This window comes from Orcinus orca, chromosome 7 (assembly GCF_937001465.1).
Source record: "Orcinus orca chromosome 7, mOrcOrc1.1, whole genome shotgun sequence".
Lineage (NCBI taxonomy): Eukaryota > Metazoa > Chordata > Mammalia > Artiodactyla > Delphinidae > Orcinus > Orcinus orca.
Genome location: NC_064565.1, coordinates 113,880,619 through 113,901,098, shown reverse-complemented (window position 1 = coordinate 113,901,098; position 20,480 = coordinate 113,880,619). Strand labels below are relative to the sequence as shown.

Here is a 20,480-nt window from a genome sequence, read left to right as displayed (position 1 = left end):
AGTGGGTCGGCAGTGGGGCTGGGGGTCCCCCAGAGTCCAAGATCCTCGGCACCACGGTGGCGATCGTTCTAAACACTAAATCATAAAACGTTCTCCCAGCAGCCCCTGGAGGAAATCATTGCGTGGTCTTTTGTCCACACACCCGTTGTCCGCACACGTGGCAATATAACCTCTGGCCTGTGCATTTGCCTCTTCTGGAAGCCGGGGCTATTTCCTTATTCCTCACAGATCCTCAGGGCCTGGCACAGAGACTGGCACACTTTGGCACATCTAGACAGTCCGGTTCCAGAGTCTGTGCTCTCAGCCACTACCTACACTGAACGCTCTTTTAAAATAACTCAAGTGAGACAAACCATTCCTGGGGACAGGCTCAAAATTAGGTACGAATATTCAATTTACATCCTGTGCACTAAAACCCAATTCCACCTGATGCAGAGGATGGCCTCTCCTGGCTGCCCCTCTGCCCACCCCCGCTCCTTCCCAGGGGCCCGGCCAGAGCTGCAGGTCAGTGTGTCGCTGCCTGTCACTCCTCCTGGCATCCGGTGACCCCTCCTCCACCTGCTCTGCAGACCAGGGCTGGGGTGAGGCAAGCAAGGCCCTGGGACGCTAAGTTCCAGGTGGAGCACGTCCAGGTGGGCACCTGAGAGCGAGCGCCTCTCACCTCTTGCGCTGGGTCCCTCACTTGCCTCACCCCACTCTTGACCTTCCTAAACACGTGAACAGCTGCGTGTCCCTGTCTGCTCGCGTCCCTGCAGGGTAAAGCATGGGCTGTGAGTCACCTACTTGGTTAGGGAAGTAGGAAGAAGCCGATGGAGGGAGAAACAGACGTGCCGGAGCCGAGCCTCACCGGGTCAGACCAGCCCAGGACTGCGTGGGTCACGGAGCTGCTGTGTGGTGACCGGGACGACTGCCAGCTCGTCCCAGTGGCCAGGAGCCCCGGCCAGCACTGTTGTGGAGTACGGCCGGGTGCCAGCTCAGGGGCTCCCTGCATGTCCCCAGGTCCACTCCCCTTGGTTCAGGTTCTCGGAGTAGCTCGGTCTGTGTAGCTGAAGAGACCCAACTGGTCCCCTTGGCCTCAACTAGTCTCCCTGGCCTCAACTAGCCCATCTGGCCTCAAGGTCTCTTGTCTTCAAGGCTCGCCCAGGCTCGCCCTGCCCCTTGGTTCCCGTCCTTCTTTGTCAGTGATACTCTTGCCCACACGGGGGAGGCCTTTACCGACCTCCTTCCAGGACTTCCCTGCAGGCCTGGACCTTTTCCTCCTGCTCTGTGTGGAGAATCCCCACGGGGCCCTCCCACACAGTCTTGTCTCCCAGGAAGAGGGAGGGGACTGAGGTTCAATGAACGCCTGTGACAGGCCAGGCACAGACCCGAGCCCACCAAATCCGTACAACCACACCCTGCCGAAGGCTCCCTTCTCCCCATTCTATAGATGAGGAGACTGAGGCTCAGAAAAGCTAAGTGCCTGGTACAAAATCATATTTTTAGGAAATGAAAGACAAGATATTTAAACCCCATTCCTTCTGATGCCACAGCCCAAGATATACCAGCCCTCCCCGCCATGGTCCCCATTGATGAATGTGCTGACCCCAAAGCCCAGCACACGCCATCAGCACGCGGTTGAGAGAAGACCACGAGCTGTGTACACCGGTGTAAAACCACTCCCAGTCCGGCCCAGTGGTTGGGTGCTGGGATCTGAGCGACAAGAGCTGACCAGTGCAGACCACAAAGAAGACTGTCCCTGCCCAGACTCTACCTGCCGGCGTTGTTCCCTGCACAGTGCAGGTTTCCCAAAAAGGACCCTGGTGGGGTGGGGGGTAGGGGGCTGGTGGTGAGGTGTCTGTGGGGCTGAGACCAGACATTTGCATGATAAAGGGTTTCTTTCTGCTAGAGTGAAGGCTTCGAGCTGGGGCTTGCAGAAAGCTTCGAGACCTTCAGATTGCTGGATCTCCATGGAAATTAGTTTGCCAGAGAAAGAAACTATTTTAAGGACGTGCGAAGAGAGAGACCCTGTAGGCTGGGGTGGGGAAGGTAGCTGTGGGAGAGAGCTTTTCTGAATGACTCACTAATTTCCCTCCTATCGGGTGGAAAAAATGGCGTGGAAAAAGAATCACAGCCCAGGAAGGAGGAGCGGCACAGCTGCCCCTGACCCCGGTCCCTGGGCAGACAGCTTGGAGCTGCAGCAGCTGCGCTGGCGGTGGGGATGCTGAACGCGGGCTGCTATTAGGGAAAGGCCATCAGGACAACAATGCTTTTCTGTTGCCCAAAAATCTGCTGTTTTCAACCAGCTTTCATGTCATGCAAAGAAGGAAAAATTTACTTCTTAAAGAAAAAGTGATTCCAGCAGCTTCTGTAACCTCAGGGAACACGGAATTCACTGTCGGGGTTAGGGGACACTTTTGTGAGGAAATCTTATTAATTCAACTCCTTGGTTAGGGAGCTTGGTGAAGAAAGGCGGAAACAAAATAGAGGTAAATTACTTAGATGACAAAGAGGTGGGGATTTCTGGGTTCCCCTCTCATCCTGCTGTTGGAAGGGGAATTGGGTGTCTGGCAGGCCCAGGATTGGGAGCAAAGCAGACATGGTGGAAAAATCTGGCCCCAAGAGACGGTGGTGGACCAGAGCCCAGGGAGAAACGTGGTCAGGGACCTCGAAGGGTGGGTGCAGGGCTGAGCAGCTGGAAGGACAAGGAGGAAAACGTCTTCAATTTCACAATTGCCAGTGTCCAGTTCCAGGCATCACAGTGGGCCCCGTTGTCCATCCCATTACAGCCCAAGCCTGCTTAGTGCTGACGCAGCCGGCGTTGGAGCCTGGGGGAGAGGCGAGGGGGGCGCTGTACCTGCTCAGGCCGCCGGAGCTCAGAGCACTGCTGCTCCTGGACTCGCTTCTCCTGGGACCCCTCAGAAATGGTGAGGAGGGCCTGGGTGTCCATTCCAAGTAGGGGTGGGAGTTGCAGGCCCCTCATAGCACGCCAGCACCCCCTGGCAGCGGTGGATCCCCCACGTGCCATGGCCATCAGTGGCCCGGTCCTCAGCTGTGGGGTGGCGGGTGTAGGAAGGGCTGGCCTAAAGGATGTCTGGGTATCTCCAGCTGCCCCTCCACCTTGGCCCTTGGCCTATGGGGTCAGAAGGTGGGTGCCTGGGGACTCGGGTCAAGTTCCACATAGGGACCAGGAAGTGAGCCTTCGGGGTGAGGGTATCGCACCTGAGTGGATGACGAGCCTCGGTTGCGCTGGGATTTCAGCCCCGCCCCTGCCGGCCTCCACGTGCTATCATTGAAGGGCAGTGAATGGTTTGCTCCGTGGCTGCCAAGAACACCACTGTCTCAGGCTCTGCCTGGAGTCCAGGCCTGGCATCTGTGAACAGGAGCAGAGGCCGAGTAGCCTGAGGTGGTGGGGACAGCAGCCCAGACCAAGGCAGCCTGGAAGCAGGGCCAGGCAGCACCCACACTGGCCCTCTGGGCTGGGTGCTGCCCCCTGACTCGTAAGCAGCGCAAGCTGCCCCTGAACGTGGGGGTCTGGAGGCCCACAACCTGGCGATTGTCTACATGTGCTTACTGTCTCTGGAGCTCAGCAATGAACACTTACAAAAGCCAGGAGGAACTTGTGGCTGCAGGACAGCAGGTGGTGGTGGCAATGGGACAATGCTGGTGGAAGTTTGGTGGCTGCAGGATGTGCCTGGAGTCCCACGGAGATGTGTGATGTCTCCCACTGGTCCTGGTCCACGCCCAACTTCAAACTCTTTCTACCGTGTCCCCTCTGGTCAGGACAATGCTGGCCCATCTCTACCGTGAACCTCGATATCCTCCCCTCCCTGGGCTGCCGCTCTGCAGCCCTGACAGCCTAGAAGCATGTCTGTGGCTGAATGTCAGGAAAAAATGCCACGCAGGTGGGAGGTGAGAAAGGCACAATTTATTGGTCACGCAGACTGACACACGTGGGGATGTGGGGCGCGCACCCATCCTCCTGAACTCACACGCACTTCTGGATTTGGTTTCCTACGTTAATTTCATGATGTCAAAAAGCAACACAAGAACAAGCATCACCAATCCATTCTCCTAGTAACCAAGGAAGCAGGGCCAGAAGCCACAGAGTTCGGAAAGAAAAGGCTGCACTGCTTTGAGAGCCGGGAACCAAGAGGCCCGCCCTCACCGGCAGCCAGGTGGGAAAGCTGGCTTTCTGGAGCAACTAACGAACAGCATAGACTCTTCTATTAGCACGATGAGATAAGGCTCGGGGTGTGGCTCATTCCATGACCTGGCGGTGCCTGCCCACCTGCAGGAGGGCATGGGGGGCCTGGCACGAGCCTGGGCATCGCCAGTCCAGGCTGAAGCCACATCTCTTCACCGGAGAGTAGGAGCTGACATTTTTCCTTCTTCCAACTAAAGAACTAGGATGACCCAGGGATCCCTGTTCTCCGGGCCGGCTCTGCCGGACCCCGGCAGCTTTAGCCAAAGCAGTTTGCATCACTGAAGCTAGACAAGGCCAGGTTCACTGTACCCTAAATTAACCACTCATTCCTCAGAGCTCCCTAAAGGCCAAGTGCTGTCTCACAACAGGAGGGCACTAGCCTTAATTTTTAATGCTTTGTCCAAACCACTCAGGACATACTGTTTTGAACCGAGGGGTCTGGGAATGTGGTTTTAGTTGGCTAAAGACTCAACTCATAACGTTCATAAAGCACTTAGCACGGTACCTGGCAGGTGCTGAGTGCTCCCTACATGTAGCCATTATTATTATTAATATTATTATTATTATTATTATTTATATCCCTACCCACAAATCAGCGCTTTAGTTCCTTTCTTCAAAATGGCAGCCGGAACAAGGCTCTTGGGTCCCAAGTACCAAGATCAAGCTGGGGGCCCAGGTGTGCGGGTTGTTTGGTGCCCATCAGGTGGGTTTCTCCTTCCAACTTCAGTGCTGGGTGTCAAGTTTCACAGCCAGTGCACCTTGCTGACCACACAGAAGCTAGACCCTCTCCCGAAAAAGACGAAGCCCTGCGTAGGAAGCTGGGTAGGAGGAGCAAACAGGGGTCCTGGGAGAGGGTCCCAGCAGCTTCGTGCTGCTCCTTTGGGCTCCCATCTCGCTGGCAGCTCACCAGGGGCTTCACTGTGGGACAAAAACAGAAGACTGTCAGCTCTGCATTCTCGCCAGGCCAGATTTAACTAAAGGTCCCCATGACCTTGCATGCCCCAGGCTAGAGCAGGCTTAGTGCTAACCTAGCGCTGAAGGGGGCCAGCACGCTGTTCTAAGTACTTACACGCATTCTAATATACGTGCATATATATTATATGCATATGGAGTAATATACATATGAAACAATATGCAATGGATGATACATACCTTTTACATATAAGTTGTCACATACAGTAATGATATATAATAAAATTTAATCCTCCCTATAAACCTATGAGGCAGGTTCCACTGATTGCCCCCTTTTTTACAGATGAGTAAACTGAGGCACAGAGCCAGAAAGTGGGACAGCTGGGATTCAAACCCAAGACAGTGCGGCTCCGGAATCTGTTCTTAACCACTATTAGTTTTGCTCATAAAGAAATCTCATTCTATAGGAAGGAAGGGGACATTGAGTCTGAAGTCCCTAAAATACTGGAAAATTTTTAAGTACTAATGATGATAACGTAACAAAAATGATCTGGGCTCTCGTATCTATGAAGCCTTATTCCTATGGGCCTGGCCTACAGGACTCAGCGTTTACCCCCAGGCCCTCCTTTAACCCTTTCAATGTAGTAGCAGGGACTTTGGGGATAGTCTGGGTTCAAATTCTGTCTCTACCTCCTTTCTCATTCTCAGCTCCCAGAACACCGTTTCTCGGAACCCACTCCTGGACCGGGTCATTGTATCACGCACATGCACACGCACACTCACGCACATGGAGGAGAGCCCACGTGCACCCGAGCACACTCCTAGGCATGGTAGGCTGTATCACACACGTGCACACGCATGCACTACCCGTGCATGTGCACCTGAGCGCACTCCTGGCCACGGTGGTGGTTATCACTCAAGCGCTCGCACGCCCACGTGCACCCGTATCACACGCCCGCGCCTGCGCACCCGCTCCGCCCCGAGCGCACCTGCATGGCGGCCCGGCCGGGCGGCGCGTCCTCGGGCCGGTGCTTGGCGAGATGGGGGAGCTCGGCGTTGTCACGGTAGTCACGGCCCCTGGAGTGCTGCAAGTGCAGGACGGCCGGGCTCTTGACCGGGAGGGGTGGCCGCTGCGCCGGGGGCTGCTGGCTGAGCTCTGACCTGGAAGGCTTGATGGGTCTCTTGGCCGGCACCGGGACCTGCGAGCCGGCGGGGGCCTTGGACTTCCCTGGGCTTCCCTTGTCCCCACCCGGTGGGCAGCCCTCGGCGGTGGAGGACGAGCAGGTGAAGGAGCGGAGCCGGGGCGTAGGGCTGAGGAAGGGCGTGGGCGCGGGTGCAGGCTTGCCCGTCCCCTTGCTGCCCTCGGCCTCCTGGGCTTTGGAGAGCAGGATGCTGGGCGACAAGATTCCCGGGTCCGGGCAGGGCGGGGGCTCCTTCCTCAGCATCTTGGGGGATTCCTGCTCCTTCCTGGGAGCCGGCTTAGGGAAAGCACTCACAGACCCGTACAGCGGGTTCTCAAACATCTCGGGCTTGGTCAGCTGCGGGTCCTCCGGAGGCAAAGGTTCCCCCGCGCTCTTCCCCACATCGCCGGGCCTGGAGCGTGGGAAAGAGGATGCACAGGGAAGAAACACACGTGGGGAATGACTGCTCAATGCATTTGGGGTTTCTCTGGGGTGATAAAGAAACTAGATGGCCGTGGTGGCTGCACAGCACTGAGTGTACTCAACGCCACCAAGTCGTTCCCTTGAAACATGCTATGCTTAATTTTATGTGATGTGAATTCCACTGTGACTAAAAAGAAAACTTTTTTTCAAAAGGCAGGAGACTGAACTGTTACTCCTATGTTGATGATCTCATAGGTAACCTCACCTCTTGCCTTGGACATTTTCCACCATAGAAACTGTGCACACCAGAGCATCGGTGAGCAAGGGGGACTTCACTGAAGGGATGAGGGGGGCTTACATGGCACCCCAATCCAAAACCACCTGCTTCATCCTCATCGGAGCAGCCTGCCCTCCACAGCCAGTGCCCCCATCCCTGCTGCTAACAGACCTCCCTTCCTGGCTTCCCCCAAGAATCCCGCAGCCTCTCCTCTACGTCTTCAGCAAATTCTCCTCTGACCCTCAGGGGAACAGAAGCCTTGTGCTTATCGAGGGTCCCAGGTCAAGGAGCTCCATTTAACAGCCGTGTTGGAGCCCCCCAAGTGTGCGACGCTGCCCCAGGTGCAGGAGGCGGCTGTGAACCAGCCGAAATCTGTGCTCAGGGGACCGACATTCCCTATTAACACAGTATTCTTTCCTCTGCGTAAAGTCCTCTCCCCGGAGAGCGCCTGGTGAGTGTGCTTTCCTTCGTGTCCTCACTCAGAGGGAGAAGGAGAAAACGGACAGCATTCATGTTGAAAATCAGAAGCAACCTGGAGATATGCATCAAGAAACAAGCCAGTAGCGAGAAAAATATGCCTGTTTGACTTATGGACAGAAAAGGAGCTCCATGCTGTCCCCAAAGTAGGTGAGAGCTTCCTTTGTTGGTCTGTTTCCTGATTTATTACTGCTCTTGCTGGAGGTGATTTCCCGCTGAGCGAATTATGAGAACCAGGAATGGGAACACATTTTACTTTCTGGCCAACTGCATAATTTCCCAGGGGGAGTGTTCTGGGTTCTGCTTTCTGCAAAATAAGGAAGCTCTTGAGAAGAAAATGTGGGTCCCTTGGAAAACGCACTGAACTGTTCAGGCCGTGACACCTCGTACTGATGGAGCGTGTGCTGAAACACTGCTCAGAAGTTGCCAAACAGCCACGGCTAATGGACTCTTCGGGGAGTGAGCGTGGGCAGGGGACAGAGGCGAGATGTCATCCTTGCACAGGTGCCAGTGAGACAAGATGATGTGGGGTGTCGGGGAGGCTAGCCTCAGGGACATGTAGACTTGGTCTTTTGCTCATTACTCTTTGGAAAGACCTGGAAGCAGTTATATAACCAGAAATGTTGGGGCCTTGAACAAAGACTTTGGAAGTCTGCCCCTCCCCCTTGGGCCAGCCTCTGCACCCCCTCTGGATCCTCAAAGACCTTTGCTATGAGTTAGCACAGGGAGGAAGGGGCAGGAGGATGAAAATGGCACTGACCGGAAGTTTCTGATGAAGAGGCAAGGAGAAAAGAAACATGTGTGGCCTGCCACCTGGAGCCCACGCTCAGTGAGGAGACAGGAGAGGTCTCGCCTCAGAGAATTAGGGACGGGGCCAGGAAGAGGACCCCAGGTGCAAGCATTTTGGTGATTGCAAAGCTCGCTGCCCTGGGAAAAGAGCAGGAGATGGGGCAAGCCTTCCCTCGAGGAGGGGGCTTCTGTCACTGTCAGAGAGGGGAAGGCTTGGCGGGGGCGGGGAGACTGGGGAAGACCACTTTTGAAAAGTCTTATCTCCCTGACCAAAGGTGAAAAGAAACCAGCTCCCATAGCAGCCACGGCTGTGGAGTGAGCGAACCGATCCCCAGGGCACAGGGTTGATTCCTGTGCCACAATGATTTCACTCCTCAGATTCCGGAGTCGGCTGTTTTCTAAAGGAGTGAAGTGTCGAGCAGGGTCTGAGAAGAGCCCTCTTTCTAACCATATGACTTCGGTCCAGGGTGACCAGTCGTCCCAGTTTTCCCAGAATTCAGGGGTTTCCTGGGATGAGGGATTCTTAGCGCAAAAAAGGAGACAGTCTTGGGCAAACTGGGACAGCTGGTCCCTTACTTTTTTATGGGGCAGTGATAGGAGGACTGGTGATACCCCCTCTTCCACAGCCTTTTCTCAGGCCCAGTGGGGGGGGGGTCAAGGGCAGCAAAGAGGGTGGAAGGCAGGCGTGGGAGCTGCCAGCTTCTTGCCTCTACATCGTCTCCTTGCTAAGAAGTGAGCTTAGAGCCCAGCCTGGGCCCCTTGCCTACACAGATGTCCCCATTCTGAAGCTGTCACCCATGAAACCGGAGAGAACAGCTCTCCTCCTTGTTCCAAGCTATATGCTCTGTTCCAGTTAGGAGGGTACAAAGAGACATTTACTTTGGGAACTTAAAACATTTCACTTAAACGGTCCCCTTGTTCTTTGTAATTGTTTACAGCTCTGTTTCCTGGGGTCGCCAAAGAGGTGACCTTCGCCAGAGAGATGCCACAGGACCCGCCATACGTGGCTTTTGTCCTCATTTTTCCAGGAGAGGAAACTGAGGCTCCTTCTCCTTCCCCCAGGTTTCTTACGGAAAGACCAGGGTCCACAATATTATCAACAAATTGTGAAAACTGGAGGTACAGAGATAGACAAGGCTGAGCTCGGGGGCAGGCCCTGTCCTGTCCCCGCCTCCTCCTTCCCTCCGTCCCTTCCTCCTTCCATTTGCCTGTCCAGTGTTTTTTTTTTTTTTTAAGAGAAAAAGCTTAAGAAAGAGAATTGTAAATGGCCCTTCAATCCAGAAGAAACTCCAGCCAGGCCAGGCGCGGGAGGGTTGGAAGTGGAGGGAGATGACGGGAACAGTGCTTGACAACATGCCGTTCCCTGCCTCTTAGCACACGGCGGAAAATGCCATGGGGAACACAGGACCTCAGAGGGGAAGACAGGCCCAGAGCCGCGCCCTGAAGTCATTATAAACAGTACAGGCAGCCCCCAAAGGAAGCTGATGCGAACGATATTTTGTTCATCTTCAATCACTGTTAATTAAGGTCTGCACTTTGAGTTTCCATCTGTCACCGTGTGGTTACTAGAAACTTGGGGGGCTCCCGATCCTGCGTTTGCACAAGGCGCGCATGCGTGGGTTTGCTTGCACAAGGCGCGCATGCGTGGGTTTGCTCTGTTAAGGCGGCGGCTCTGCGGGCTCCTCCCCGGATCCGGGCCTCCAGGCACGTGATGCCTGGACCAGTTCTCGATGCAGGTCAGTTCTCTCTAACCGCTGGGTTTTTCCCGAAGTTTCATGGCCAAACCCCCTCCCTCTAAAGGCTGTCTGTTCTCCTCCCCTTCGGAATTCCTGGTCCCAGCCGCTGTTTTTTCAGATTAGCCTCAACAGGAGAGACAGGAGGGTTGCGCATGGGAACAGGAACCCTCGTGGTTAAGAAGTGAGAGGGGAACTCGGAGCTGGGGAGGGACTCATTCCTACATGGAAATTCCCACCTCTGCTCTGCAGGGCCCTCCAGGGAGTGGGAGGTTGACGAGGGTTCACTACTTACAGAAACGTATTTTTCAATGAAGGTCGTTTTTACAGGAGTGTGTTTTTCTCAGGCACTATATTTAAACTTTTTAAATCCTGTTTTTAAAAAACCTTTCAGGTTTACACGAATAGGCTAAGAATCGGAGATTCTACAAGCATTTCTCGAGAGCCTACTGTGTTCTAGGCCCCGGGGATGAGTCAGTGACCAAAGTGGATGCACATCCCTGCTCTCACACAGCTTCTATTCTAGGGCCAGATTTCCTGGTGGTGAAAACCTAGGGAAGGGAGAGACCTTGGTGAAGACGATGCTCACCTTGGCTCCTGCGTTCTGAGGCAGGGGCCCCGTGTTGCTGTCGATGATGAAAACTTCTTGGGTGATAGGGGCGGTTGGGAGGGCGGTGTCGGAGGGCTCTCCCCCCTTCCAGGCCCCAGGGAGGAGTCCTTGAGCGGCTGGTCGTAGCTCCAGGCGGTGGGCTGCTGATCGGGGGATGGGGTCTGCTTCATGTAGTTGAAGGCCCCCACGCCCATGTAGTTGGGGTTGATGATTTCAGTGATGCTGGAGCCACTGCATGGAGGGACCCTGCGGGGGAGACACACACAGGCACACCTCAGGGCTCCTCCAGGTCAGCACCAGCCTGAGGAGAGTGTCCTCTGATGCCCGCTCAGGCTCTCCTCAACTCCTTCACTTCTGGGGTGGTGGATTCATTCATTCATTCGTTCATTCATTCATACAACAAAATAGTTACTGAGTGCCTGGTAACACCAGGAACAATAGGAGGAAATATGGTTGTAAATGAGATAGCCACAGTCTCTGTTCTCGTGGAACCAACGTATGATGGGGAGACAAACAAAACAAGCTCCGTGCCTGAGAAACGAGATGTTTATACACTGCTTAAGTCTGACTGACAGTAACAAAAGGAGCAGAGATAGACTAGGTTTGGGACCACCTGGGCATAGGGTGGCCCGTGAGGGCCTCTCTGAGAAGGGAGGGAGGGAAGAAGCAGTAAGTGCAAAGGCCCTGCGGTATGAGGGGTTGACCTGTCCCAGCAACAGTCTGAAGGCCTGTGAGCAAGTGGACAGAATGGAATGAGAGACTGGCGTGGACGGCAGGGCTGAGTGACTATGGGGGTTGTCGGTGGTGGTAGGGTGTTGGTGGTAAATGGAGAGTTCCATCTGGGACAGCCGGCTTGCACGTCTGTGAGGCATCAGGATGGAGACAGCCATGCAGGTGTTTGGAAAGATGAGCATGGAGATCACAGAGGTCAAGGCTGCAGCCTCGACTGTGGGGGAGTCAGCTAACAGCTGTCGAGGGGCTGGGCAGACCTGGTGAGGTGACCCTGAGACACACACTGTGCTGCCTCTTGGTGACAGGAGTGTCGTCCTTCCTTGTAAGACGGCGCTCTCAGGAGAGCTAACTAGTAAGTAGAGTTCTGCATATATAGGTTGTAACACACGCTCCCCAGCTCCCATCTGGGAGCTCCCCAGGTTGTAACACACGCTCCCCAGCTCCCATCTGCTCAGCCAGCCTGTTTCTGAGCACATCCCGCTCCCATCCATCGAGCCTGCTTCAGAAGTAAGTGTTAATTCTAATGCTGGTCCAATGGAAAATACTTTGTTAACCTACACTGATCCTGATTCTGGAGTCAAGCAGACATTTGAGAGCTGCAGTGCTTTCATCGAGGGGATTGTAGTAGGCGAAAAAGATTGAAAGGGATAGTTTTATGCCTAGGGCTACCGTCAGAGGCTGGAGGCGGGTGGGAGTTGCTGTGCATGGGGTGGGGGGCTGGGGCAGGCGAGGGCTGGAGGGACAGGTAGTGGGGGCTGAAAGGAGGAGAGGAATAAGCTGGGCTTGGCGGTGGCTTTTGGGATTTCGCTCGGCTACCTGGCACAGCTTTGCACCCTCGGCAGGTAAACTGGCGTGGACACCATGACAAACCTCACTGGCTTGAACTCGAGACCGTATCAGTGAGCTGTGGTGACCCTGCTATTTGGGGACTGCTGTCCCCCTCGTAATCCAGGCTTTGATGTCCAGATTCTGCCCAGCTCAGTCTCTGCCCAAAGCAGCCTGCACGCACTTCCCCACAATGCTTTTCCGCCTTAGTCACAGGGTGGGGCTTTTAGCCCTGGAGCCGTGGCTGCTCATATCCCTGGTCCTCAGGAAATACTGCAGCTGTTCCATGCGCCCACCTCTGGGGCTGCTGCCTCCTGGACTGGGCATCTTCCTAGTAGGATGTACCTTCCTAAGGCAGGGACTCCTCCTAATTTGCCTTGGTTTCTCTAGAACCTGACACCTGGAAGTGCTCAGCCAGTGTTTGTTGAACTGAACGGAACTCTGCAGCACAGAAGAGCCTCCCTGGCCTTGTGGCAGTCACACCAGGGGTTTGTGGTTAGAAGCCTCGGAGCTGGAAGCATGACAGGCTTTTCGTGGCCAGCGCTTTCTTTCCCTCTGGGTCCTTGCTTTCTCTCTGCTCCAGTTCCCCACTCCCAGTCCTGGGTCTGCAAAGCCACGCTAGCTTGCAGTGAAGCCCTGGCAACACCCCCCCACCTCCCCCCTCTACCTGTTGGCAGGTTCCCACTGCTTCATGGGGTCCTGGCTGGTGAGGCTCTTCAGAGACTTGAGTACACTGGACTCATCCCGCTCTGTCTTCACAAAGTCTGCAAGAAAAGGGCCAGGAAAGAGCATGTGAGAGCATGCAAGGGCCCAGCTCCCAGGGTTTGGGCCAGGATGGCAGAGAGGTTTCCGCTGGCAAGCAGAAGCTGGAAAGTGAATAATGGCTGCCTGGGGGCAAATTCTGAGACCTTGTGTGAGTTCGGTGATGGATTAGTTATGCCTGCATGCCTCCAGAGGGAGGAGAGTTGGCATGTGTGACCCAGAGTTGTCATTTCATGCAACATTTCCAACTTGTTGGTGTCAGCAAGGGATAAAACAGACAAATATTTCTTGGCAGATCTAAATAAAAGAAACACAAGAGCATTTGGTGCCCAAAGCCAACCTGTTCACGAGCTTAATGGGGAACTGGGATCTCGTCTTCATAGCTGACTCTGGCTATGGTTGCAGGGGTGCCAAGTCCCCCTCAGGTCTACAACCTGCTAGAGAAAGGAGCCCCCAGAGGGCAGAGGAGGAGCCCCATCCAAGGGAGGCAGCACCCATGATGGCCCAGGGCCTTCCCACGAGCAGGGGGTGTCAGACCGTCCCACATCTTGCTGTCTCACTGTTTGTGTGAGAGGCGGGACCCCATCACGTTTACGGATTTGCGTGAGTGAACCTGCACTTTCCCCTTGGGCCAGCCACTTACTCGGTGTGTGACCTTCAGCCAGTCACTTAACCCCTCTGTCCCTCAGTTTCCTCATCTACTGAACAAGGGTAGCACCTGGCTCTCAGAGCTATGGTGAGAGATAAATGAGACAACGTTTATAAGTTGATCATTTCATAGATCAAGTAGAAAATTAAAGCCCGACGCATTTTAGGCATCGCGATTTGAGTGCTTTTGAGCAAGAAGTAAAGCAAAGAGGAGAAGGAAAAGATGACCTCTTGCCTGTGTGAAAAGGAAGAAAGACTGGGGCCAGGCAAGGGTGATTGTGGCTGTGAGGTGTTGCGGTTCTGTAGGGAAATTCTCGAACCTGCTAAGGGTTGGGCCAGATTGCCTCTGAGATCCCCTCCGATGCTGCATTTCTGTCTGAGGCCACAGCAGAGGGACTATTCCGTTCCCGTCCCCGACCCAGCAGCACTGAAGAGGGAGCAGGGGAGGGGTCGTGCCCACTTACCATAGAGCTTCTCCCTCTTCTTGCCTTGGGAGGTCTGCAGCTTAATCTCCCCCCGGAAGTGACCCATCATCTCTCCGTGGTGGGTGAGAGGCGTGTAGATGGGGAGCTGAGTTTCCGTGGCCTCTAACCGTAGAGCAATGCAGCCCTCGCCTGGGGAGGTGGGGAGACAGTAGTCATGTCAAGACACCGCCCCCCCCGCCCCAACCCAGCCCTGCCATTTCACCGGAGAAACACCATGCATTTGGCCTGGAGATTTAGCTCTCCCGCCCAGAGATGATCCTTTGCGACAATGGCCAAGGCAGGGATTATGAAACAAAACTTTCAGAACAACTCCTCAGCAATTTGGGGAAAACATCTCAAACCTTACAGCAAAATGAACTCCATGCAGATTAGTGGATATAAAATAAAGTAAATCATAGAAAATCCGGCAGAAAACCAGAATTAAATACTAATCTGATTGCTGGAAGGAATAACTTCCCAAGGTTTGAAGCAGTGTGAGAAATGACAAAACAACACTGACAGATAGGATAGAAAAGTTTAAAACTTCTGCACAGAGAAAAAACAAAAAGGCAAAGAGGACTGAGTGGGAACATTAGTTGCAGCCAGCTTCACACAGAGGGTATTTTATCTGCACTCCTCAAAATGAAATCTCCAGCAGACAAATGGGCAGATAACCCCACAGACATTTTCCACAGAAAGAAGCGTAGATGGTTGATTTCAGTACATGGAAACTAGTTCAGTCTGCTGAGCCATCAAAAATGCAAATTAAGGCAGCAGTAAGAGACTCTCCCACAGACATGAAATGAACAAAAGCAGAAGCAAAGGATACCCAGTACCAGCAAGGATCTGGGGAAACCTGTACACGGGGATGTGGCAAGGTCCACAAGGCAAGACAGAGCCTTCACAGCCATCAGCTGGGTGCCGAGCACCAACAACCGCACACATATGTATACCCTTTAGCCAGCAGACACGGGAACTTGCCCTAAAGAGACCACCCAAAAGAATAACAAATGTAGCCAAAGGAAAATAAAGGGTGTCCACAACGAAGAAAAGAGAACCCTCCTCCACTGTTGGTGGGAATGTAAATGGGTGCAGCTGCTAGGGAAAACAGGATGGAGGTTCCTTAAAAAAACTAAAAAGAGTTGCCATGTGATCCAGCAGTCCCACTCCTGGGCATATATCCGGAGAAAACGCTAATTCGAAAAGATACATGCACGCAAATGTTCACAGCAGCACTATTTACAATAGCCAGGACATGGAAGCAACCTAGATGGCCGTGGACAGACGAATGGATAAAGATGTGGTATACGTGCACAGTGGAATACTACTGAGCCATAAAAAAAGAAATAATGCCATTTGCAGCAACAAGGATGGACCTAGAGATTAGCATACTGAGTGAAGTCAGAGACAAATATCATACGATATCACTTATAACTTATATGTGGAATCTAAAAGATGATACAAATGAACTTATTGACGAAATAGCAACAGACTCACATAGAAAACAAACTTATGCTTACCAAAGGGGAAAAGGGGTGGGGGAGGGATAAATTAGGAGTTTGGGATTAGCAGATGTAAACTATTGATACTATATATAAAATGGATAAACAGCAAGGTCCTACTGAATAGCACAGGGAACTATATTCAATATCCTATAATAAACCATAATGGAAAACAATATGAAAAAGAATATATATATATATATACACACACACATATAAAACGGAATCACTTTGCTATACATCAGAAACTAACTCATTGTAAATCAACTATACCTCAAAAAAAAATAAAAATGTCCACAAAGAGATCCATCTCAGCATTGTTGATAACACTGACAAAAATAATTTGCAGAGCCTCAGTAGTCATAGTAAGGAGCACTTTAAAAACCGAGGATATAGTAAATCCGTGGAATATTATGACGCCATTAAAAGCAACCGTCATGAAGGCTGGGTCGGAGGATCATGGGAAATGTGTATCATCTAATACCAGGTGAGGAAAGCAGAACATAAATGGTGTCTCTGTGATAATTATTCATATAGAAATCTATGTGTGCCTGTGGATGAACACGGGAGTGGAAAAGCAAAATAAAAATGATTGCTGTAGCAAGGAATGAGACGGCTGGATGATTTTTTTCCTAGCTATTAGTATGATATGCTGTTTGTCAGTATGAATACCAAGAGGAGGAGACCAAGGAGAACGCCAGTGTTTGAAAAGAAAATGGAACCGTCAGACCTGTGTTCCCGTTTCCTGCCAGCAAACCTCCCGACACCCTGGCACCCATGTGGATCCTCTCTCTTTGCTCCATCACAGTCCTCGGGCTCTGCCCGCCCCTGCCCTGGTGCAGGGACCCTCTTCCCAGTGCTGCACTGGGAGGGAGTGGAGGGCACGATTCTGGAGCTGGGCTGCCTAGGTTCAAGTCCAAGGTCACAGAGCAGCTTGTCAAACTCACTCAGTGGCTGTGTGACCTTGGACAAGTCACTTCATTTTCCCACCTCTGCAATGAGGGTGGTGACGGAACGTACATCCAGAGCCTGCACCGTGGGTGACAGACACACCTGGGCACCCTTCCTGTCTGTAGCCTCTTTCTGCTTCCCGGCTTCCATTGATCAGCATTAACCCCCCTCAAATTCCTTCCATTGAAAACAAACACCCTCCCTGGACCCAGCTGCACATCCTGGTCTCTCATGCCCTCAGCCTCCCCACCCCCGCTCACTCCCTCGCCGTGCACACGGCTCTCCCAAGCCCACAAGTCCCCAAGTCCCTCTGTCTGCAGGACACTGGGCTTTATTTGGTTGGATCCCTCGGCCACATTTGCTATCACAACCATGTCGTCTTGAACAGCTCTGACCGCGTCCCCGACCCCAGTCTTTGGCGTTCCTCCCACTTCTCTGGCTGAACCGTTTTAGTCTCCTTTGCCTGCTACTCACCACAGCCAGTCCAGTTCAGGAAACGGAAACATTAACCCCAGCAACTCAAACCACAGGTTCAGGGCCATGCTCGACCCTATTCCCCCGATTCCCGTGGTCAAACAATTTCCCTTCTCAGTACCTCTCAATTTTAACCTGTCTCTCCATTTTTTTTTTTTTTTTTAACCATCGCTACTTTCATCCTGGCTCCCTCATCTCTCGTGATGATCGCTGCAAACGCATATTCCTAAGACGCAAAGCTGACCATGTTGCCATCTGGCCTGACTCTTCTGCGGCTCCCTTCCGTCCCCAGGATACGATATCTACCCCTAGCCTGTCTTGTATGGGTCTGGCTCCAGACTCTCTTTGCCTACCTGTCCCCTCACTCCACGCTCTAGCTGCGCTGAATGTACCAAGTGCAAGGGCAAACCTGGAGCCACGGACAGGCTGAAGATTTTACAGAAGATGGTGTCTCTCTAGGAGGACCGTTACCGGGGCCACAGGCGTTCTCAAGCCTGCCTGGTCTGGGCACTGAGCAATGCCAGGAAGACCTGGGTTCAAATTAGGGCTCAGCCGGTTACAACCTGTGTGACTTGGGCAAGTCACTTCACCTTTCTGAGCCTCAGTTTACTTATCGACTAACTGAGAGAACAGTATCTGCTTCACAAGGTCATGTCAGGATCAATCAAGTAATACATGCAAGCACCTAGCACGGAATCTGACACAGGAAAGGCTCCATAGGTGGGAGGTGTTGTGGCGGCCCGCTGTCAGTCCCAGGAGCCTGATGGGGTCAGAAGGATAGCTTTCCAGTATCTGTCCCTCTGGCAGCACAGGGATGGGGAACAGAGCAGCCGGTGGGCTTTTGTGAAGGAGATACCACTGCTTCCCTTACATCAGAGGCCTCGATCAGCAGGTGTGACACCTGCAGCCCCTGTCCTGGAACCCTTACCGTAGGATTCGTCACTGTCAGAGGACTTAATGCTTATCAGGATGTGCTGGTCCAGCAGGTACTCGGGGTCAGAGATGATGGGCTTCAGCTGCAGAGAGAAGGGCACAGGATTAGCTTGGACAGGTGGGGGACAGGTGGGTGAGGGTTGCCAGCCCAGAGGAGGGGAATGCATGGGAAAAAGGACTGTAGACGTTCTTTTTAAACGAATTCGAATCCCTGATTTTCTTGCCCCTAGAGAGCAGGAAGGAACCCATGTGTCCACCCTGCACAGCAAGGTGGGCTTAACCCCGTCACACTGCGCCCCGGCCCCGGGGAGAGGGCCTGGCTCCAAACATGCCTCACCCCCCTGCCTCCCTGCCCTTCCTCTGCCCACCCCTGGTCCAAGGGGGATGGGGCCAGGCCGATACACAGACTCTGGTGGGACCAGGAGCCAGGTCTGAACGCACCCCACTCCCTGCCCCCCAGCAGGGTACAGCCCTCTCCTCGGCCCCCTCCCAGGGTGGAGCTGCATTGAAGGGGGCACCATGGGGCCTGCCCTCCATCTGGGCAGGAGGAGGCCTGTGTCCACCTGCAGCGGAGCCCCTCGCGTGGGCCTGGACTGTCCTGTGGGTTGTTGGAGGGTGACTCCGCGAGGGACAGACACACATCCTGGATTCACTCCTACATGCTGGCTACAGCTTGTGACCTTCTCACACCTTAAGCCTTCCTCGTGCAGACCCCAACACAGTAAGGCCTAATGAAAAGGTCCCAGGCTGCCCCTTTCCTTTCCATCCACAGATACCAAGACACCCCTTGTGCAGGCCTCTGGGTGCATGCTGACTGACAGGATGGACTCTATCTCCATTCAGAAAGTTCCAGAACATCAGTGCAGCCGCGTGACCATGAACAAGCCTCTGTGGGATCTGCTTCCGGTCCTTTCTCTGTAAAGTCACCTGGTCAGATAAGGCACCCTCCAGATCCCGTCCACAATCCATCAGGGGAATCGAAATTCATTTACGAATATTGGGGCCACTAGGCTCAGGCCCATGTTTAACCACTGCTGGGAAGGGCGTCATAAGCTGCCTTGAAAGAGAGGCAGCCTCTCCTGCATTTGGCCCGTGGGATTCCCACCCCCTCTGGTCAGGCCCGGCCAGAGCTCCGCCACTGGCCAGCAACGCTGGCTGACGAACGTAAAATCCTCCCTGTGCTTGAATTACCTTTGGAAGGGTCTCACCAAACTTCACTACCAACTCCCCTTCACTTCCTTCTTCATTTTCTCCTTCCTGACTCTTGACGAAACCTGTCCGAGGATAAGAAGGCTGGCTTTCAGAAAACAGCACAAGAACCGGACAGAGAAGACTCCTTGGGTTGTCCCACCAGGACCAGTGAAGAGACCCTCCTTCCTCTTGTATCTGCAGGGGCCGCAGCATCGTCTAGGAGTCAGGCTTGTTGGGGATTTTGTTTTGGTGCACGGGATGGTCATTTGCCAACAGGGTCTAATTATTTTTAGGAGACTCAGAGATTCCCCTCCTTTTTGGCTCCACTTTGCAACAAACCAGGCAACAAAGAAATCATCACATCACAGGCAAGGAGATTAGGAAACATGATGGTTCCTCCCACTCAAGATAGCAGCCTTTTGAAATGCTAATTTAAGCTGCCTAATATGCTGTTTCCATAGAAATGTATGCAAATGCCTTGATATTTTATTAAAAACACCCGCACAAAAATCCTCATCATTTTTGGAAGTGCTCTGCCCTTGCTGGGTGAACTGGGACCTGGAGACTTCCTGGAGAAGGCGGATCTGTCACCAGCCCAGGCTGGGTCTGAGGAGGAATGAGGGCGGGGCAACACTGCAGCTGGTGGCACAGGTGGTCCTGTTCCCAATTTCTGGAAGCATCTGTCATCCCGTCACAAAATGCCTCCTTCTGTGGTGTTGGTTTGCCAGCCTCTCCCCCCACCCCCCAGCCCCCGACCATCTCAGCAAGGAGAGCTAGAAACCACACAGGTGCCCTCACCGTGGGACAGCTTTAGACAATATGCCTAGAAATGTCACCTAGAAAGGGTGTTTCCTAAACAGTTTGTGTGAACTGCTGCTGGCTGTTGGGCGGCCGTCCATCTCTAGTTTGCTTTTGGATGCTCAGACCACCTGAGAAAGATGCCTGTGATGTAGCAAAGAGCAGAGGACCCCGGGGCAAGAACAAGCGATTACCAGCAGCCGCTCTGGCCCCAGCACTGGCTTCCACAAGCTCTGGACCTTTGCGCAAGACCCTCTGGTGAGTTGGAGCCCCGGCTTGGAGGACCCTCGAGTGGGCTAAACTCTGCCCGGAGGGGCAAGGAGAGGGTCCAGCTGCCCAGCTGTCTACAAGGGGCCGAGGGGTCTGTGCACCAGTGACTGACCCGTCCCTGGGGCTGGAGCAGCAGTATCGCGGGATACTGGGGGCCCCTGTAGTAACTGGGTGTCTCCTTGTACCGTCCACCTGCACCTGCAGCCCCACTCTGTGACACCCCCCCCCCGCCCCGCTTTGAGGCTGATCCGTAGTCTTTCCCAGAGAGCGGAGAAAGGCACCATCAATGACAAGGCTTTTGTGGAAGAGCCGTGCCTGTCCCCCTAAGAGGCATTTCAGCAA

General features: G+C 53.6%; 1 protein-coding gene across 1 annotated transcript in view; it reads right to left on the bottom strand.

The window, feature by feature from the left end:
* Positions 1-3,888: 3,888 nt before the first annotated feature.
* Positions 3,889-20,480, bottom strand: part of INPP5D (inositol polyphosphate-5-phosphatase D) — a 131,171-nt gene continuing 114,579 nt past the window's right edge. Inside the window, exons 21-27 of the mRNA XM_004262575.3 lie at positions 19,071-19,153; positions 17,875-17,962; positions 14,020-14,169; positions 12,813-12,909; positions 10,568-10,834; positions 6,088-6,691; positions 3,889-5,104 (exon numbers count right to left, since the gene is read on the bottom strand). Of these exons, the coding sequence (XP_004262623.1) occupies positions 5,102-5,104; positions 6,088-6,691; positions 10,568-10,834; positions 12,813-12,909; positions 14,020-14,169; positions 17,875-17,962; positions 19,071-19,153 (1,292 nt within the window). The 3' untranslated portion in view covers positions 3,889-5,101. The remainder of the gene's footprint in view (positions 5,105-6,087; positions 6,692-10,567; positions 10,835-12,812; positions 12,910-14,019; positions 14,170-17,874; positions 17,963-19,070; positions 19,154-20,480) is intronic.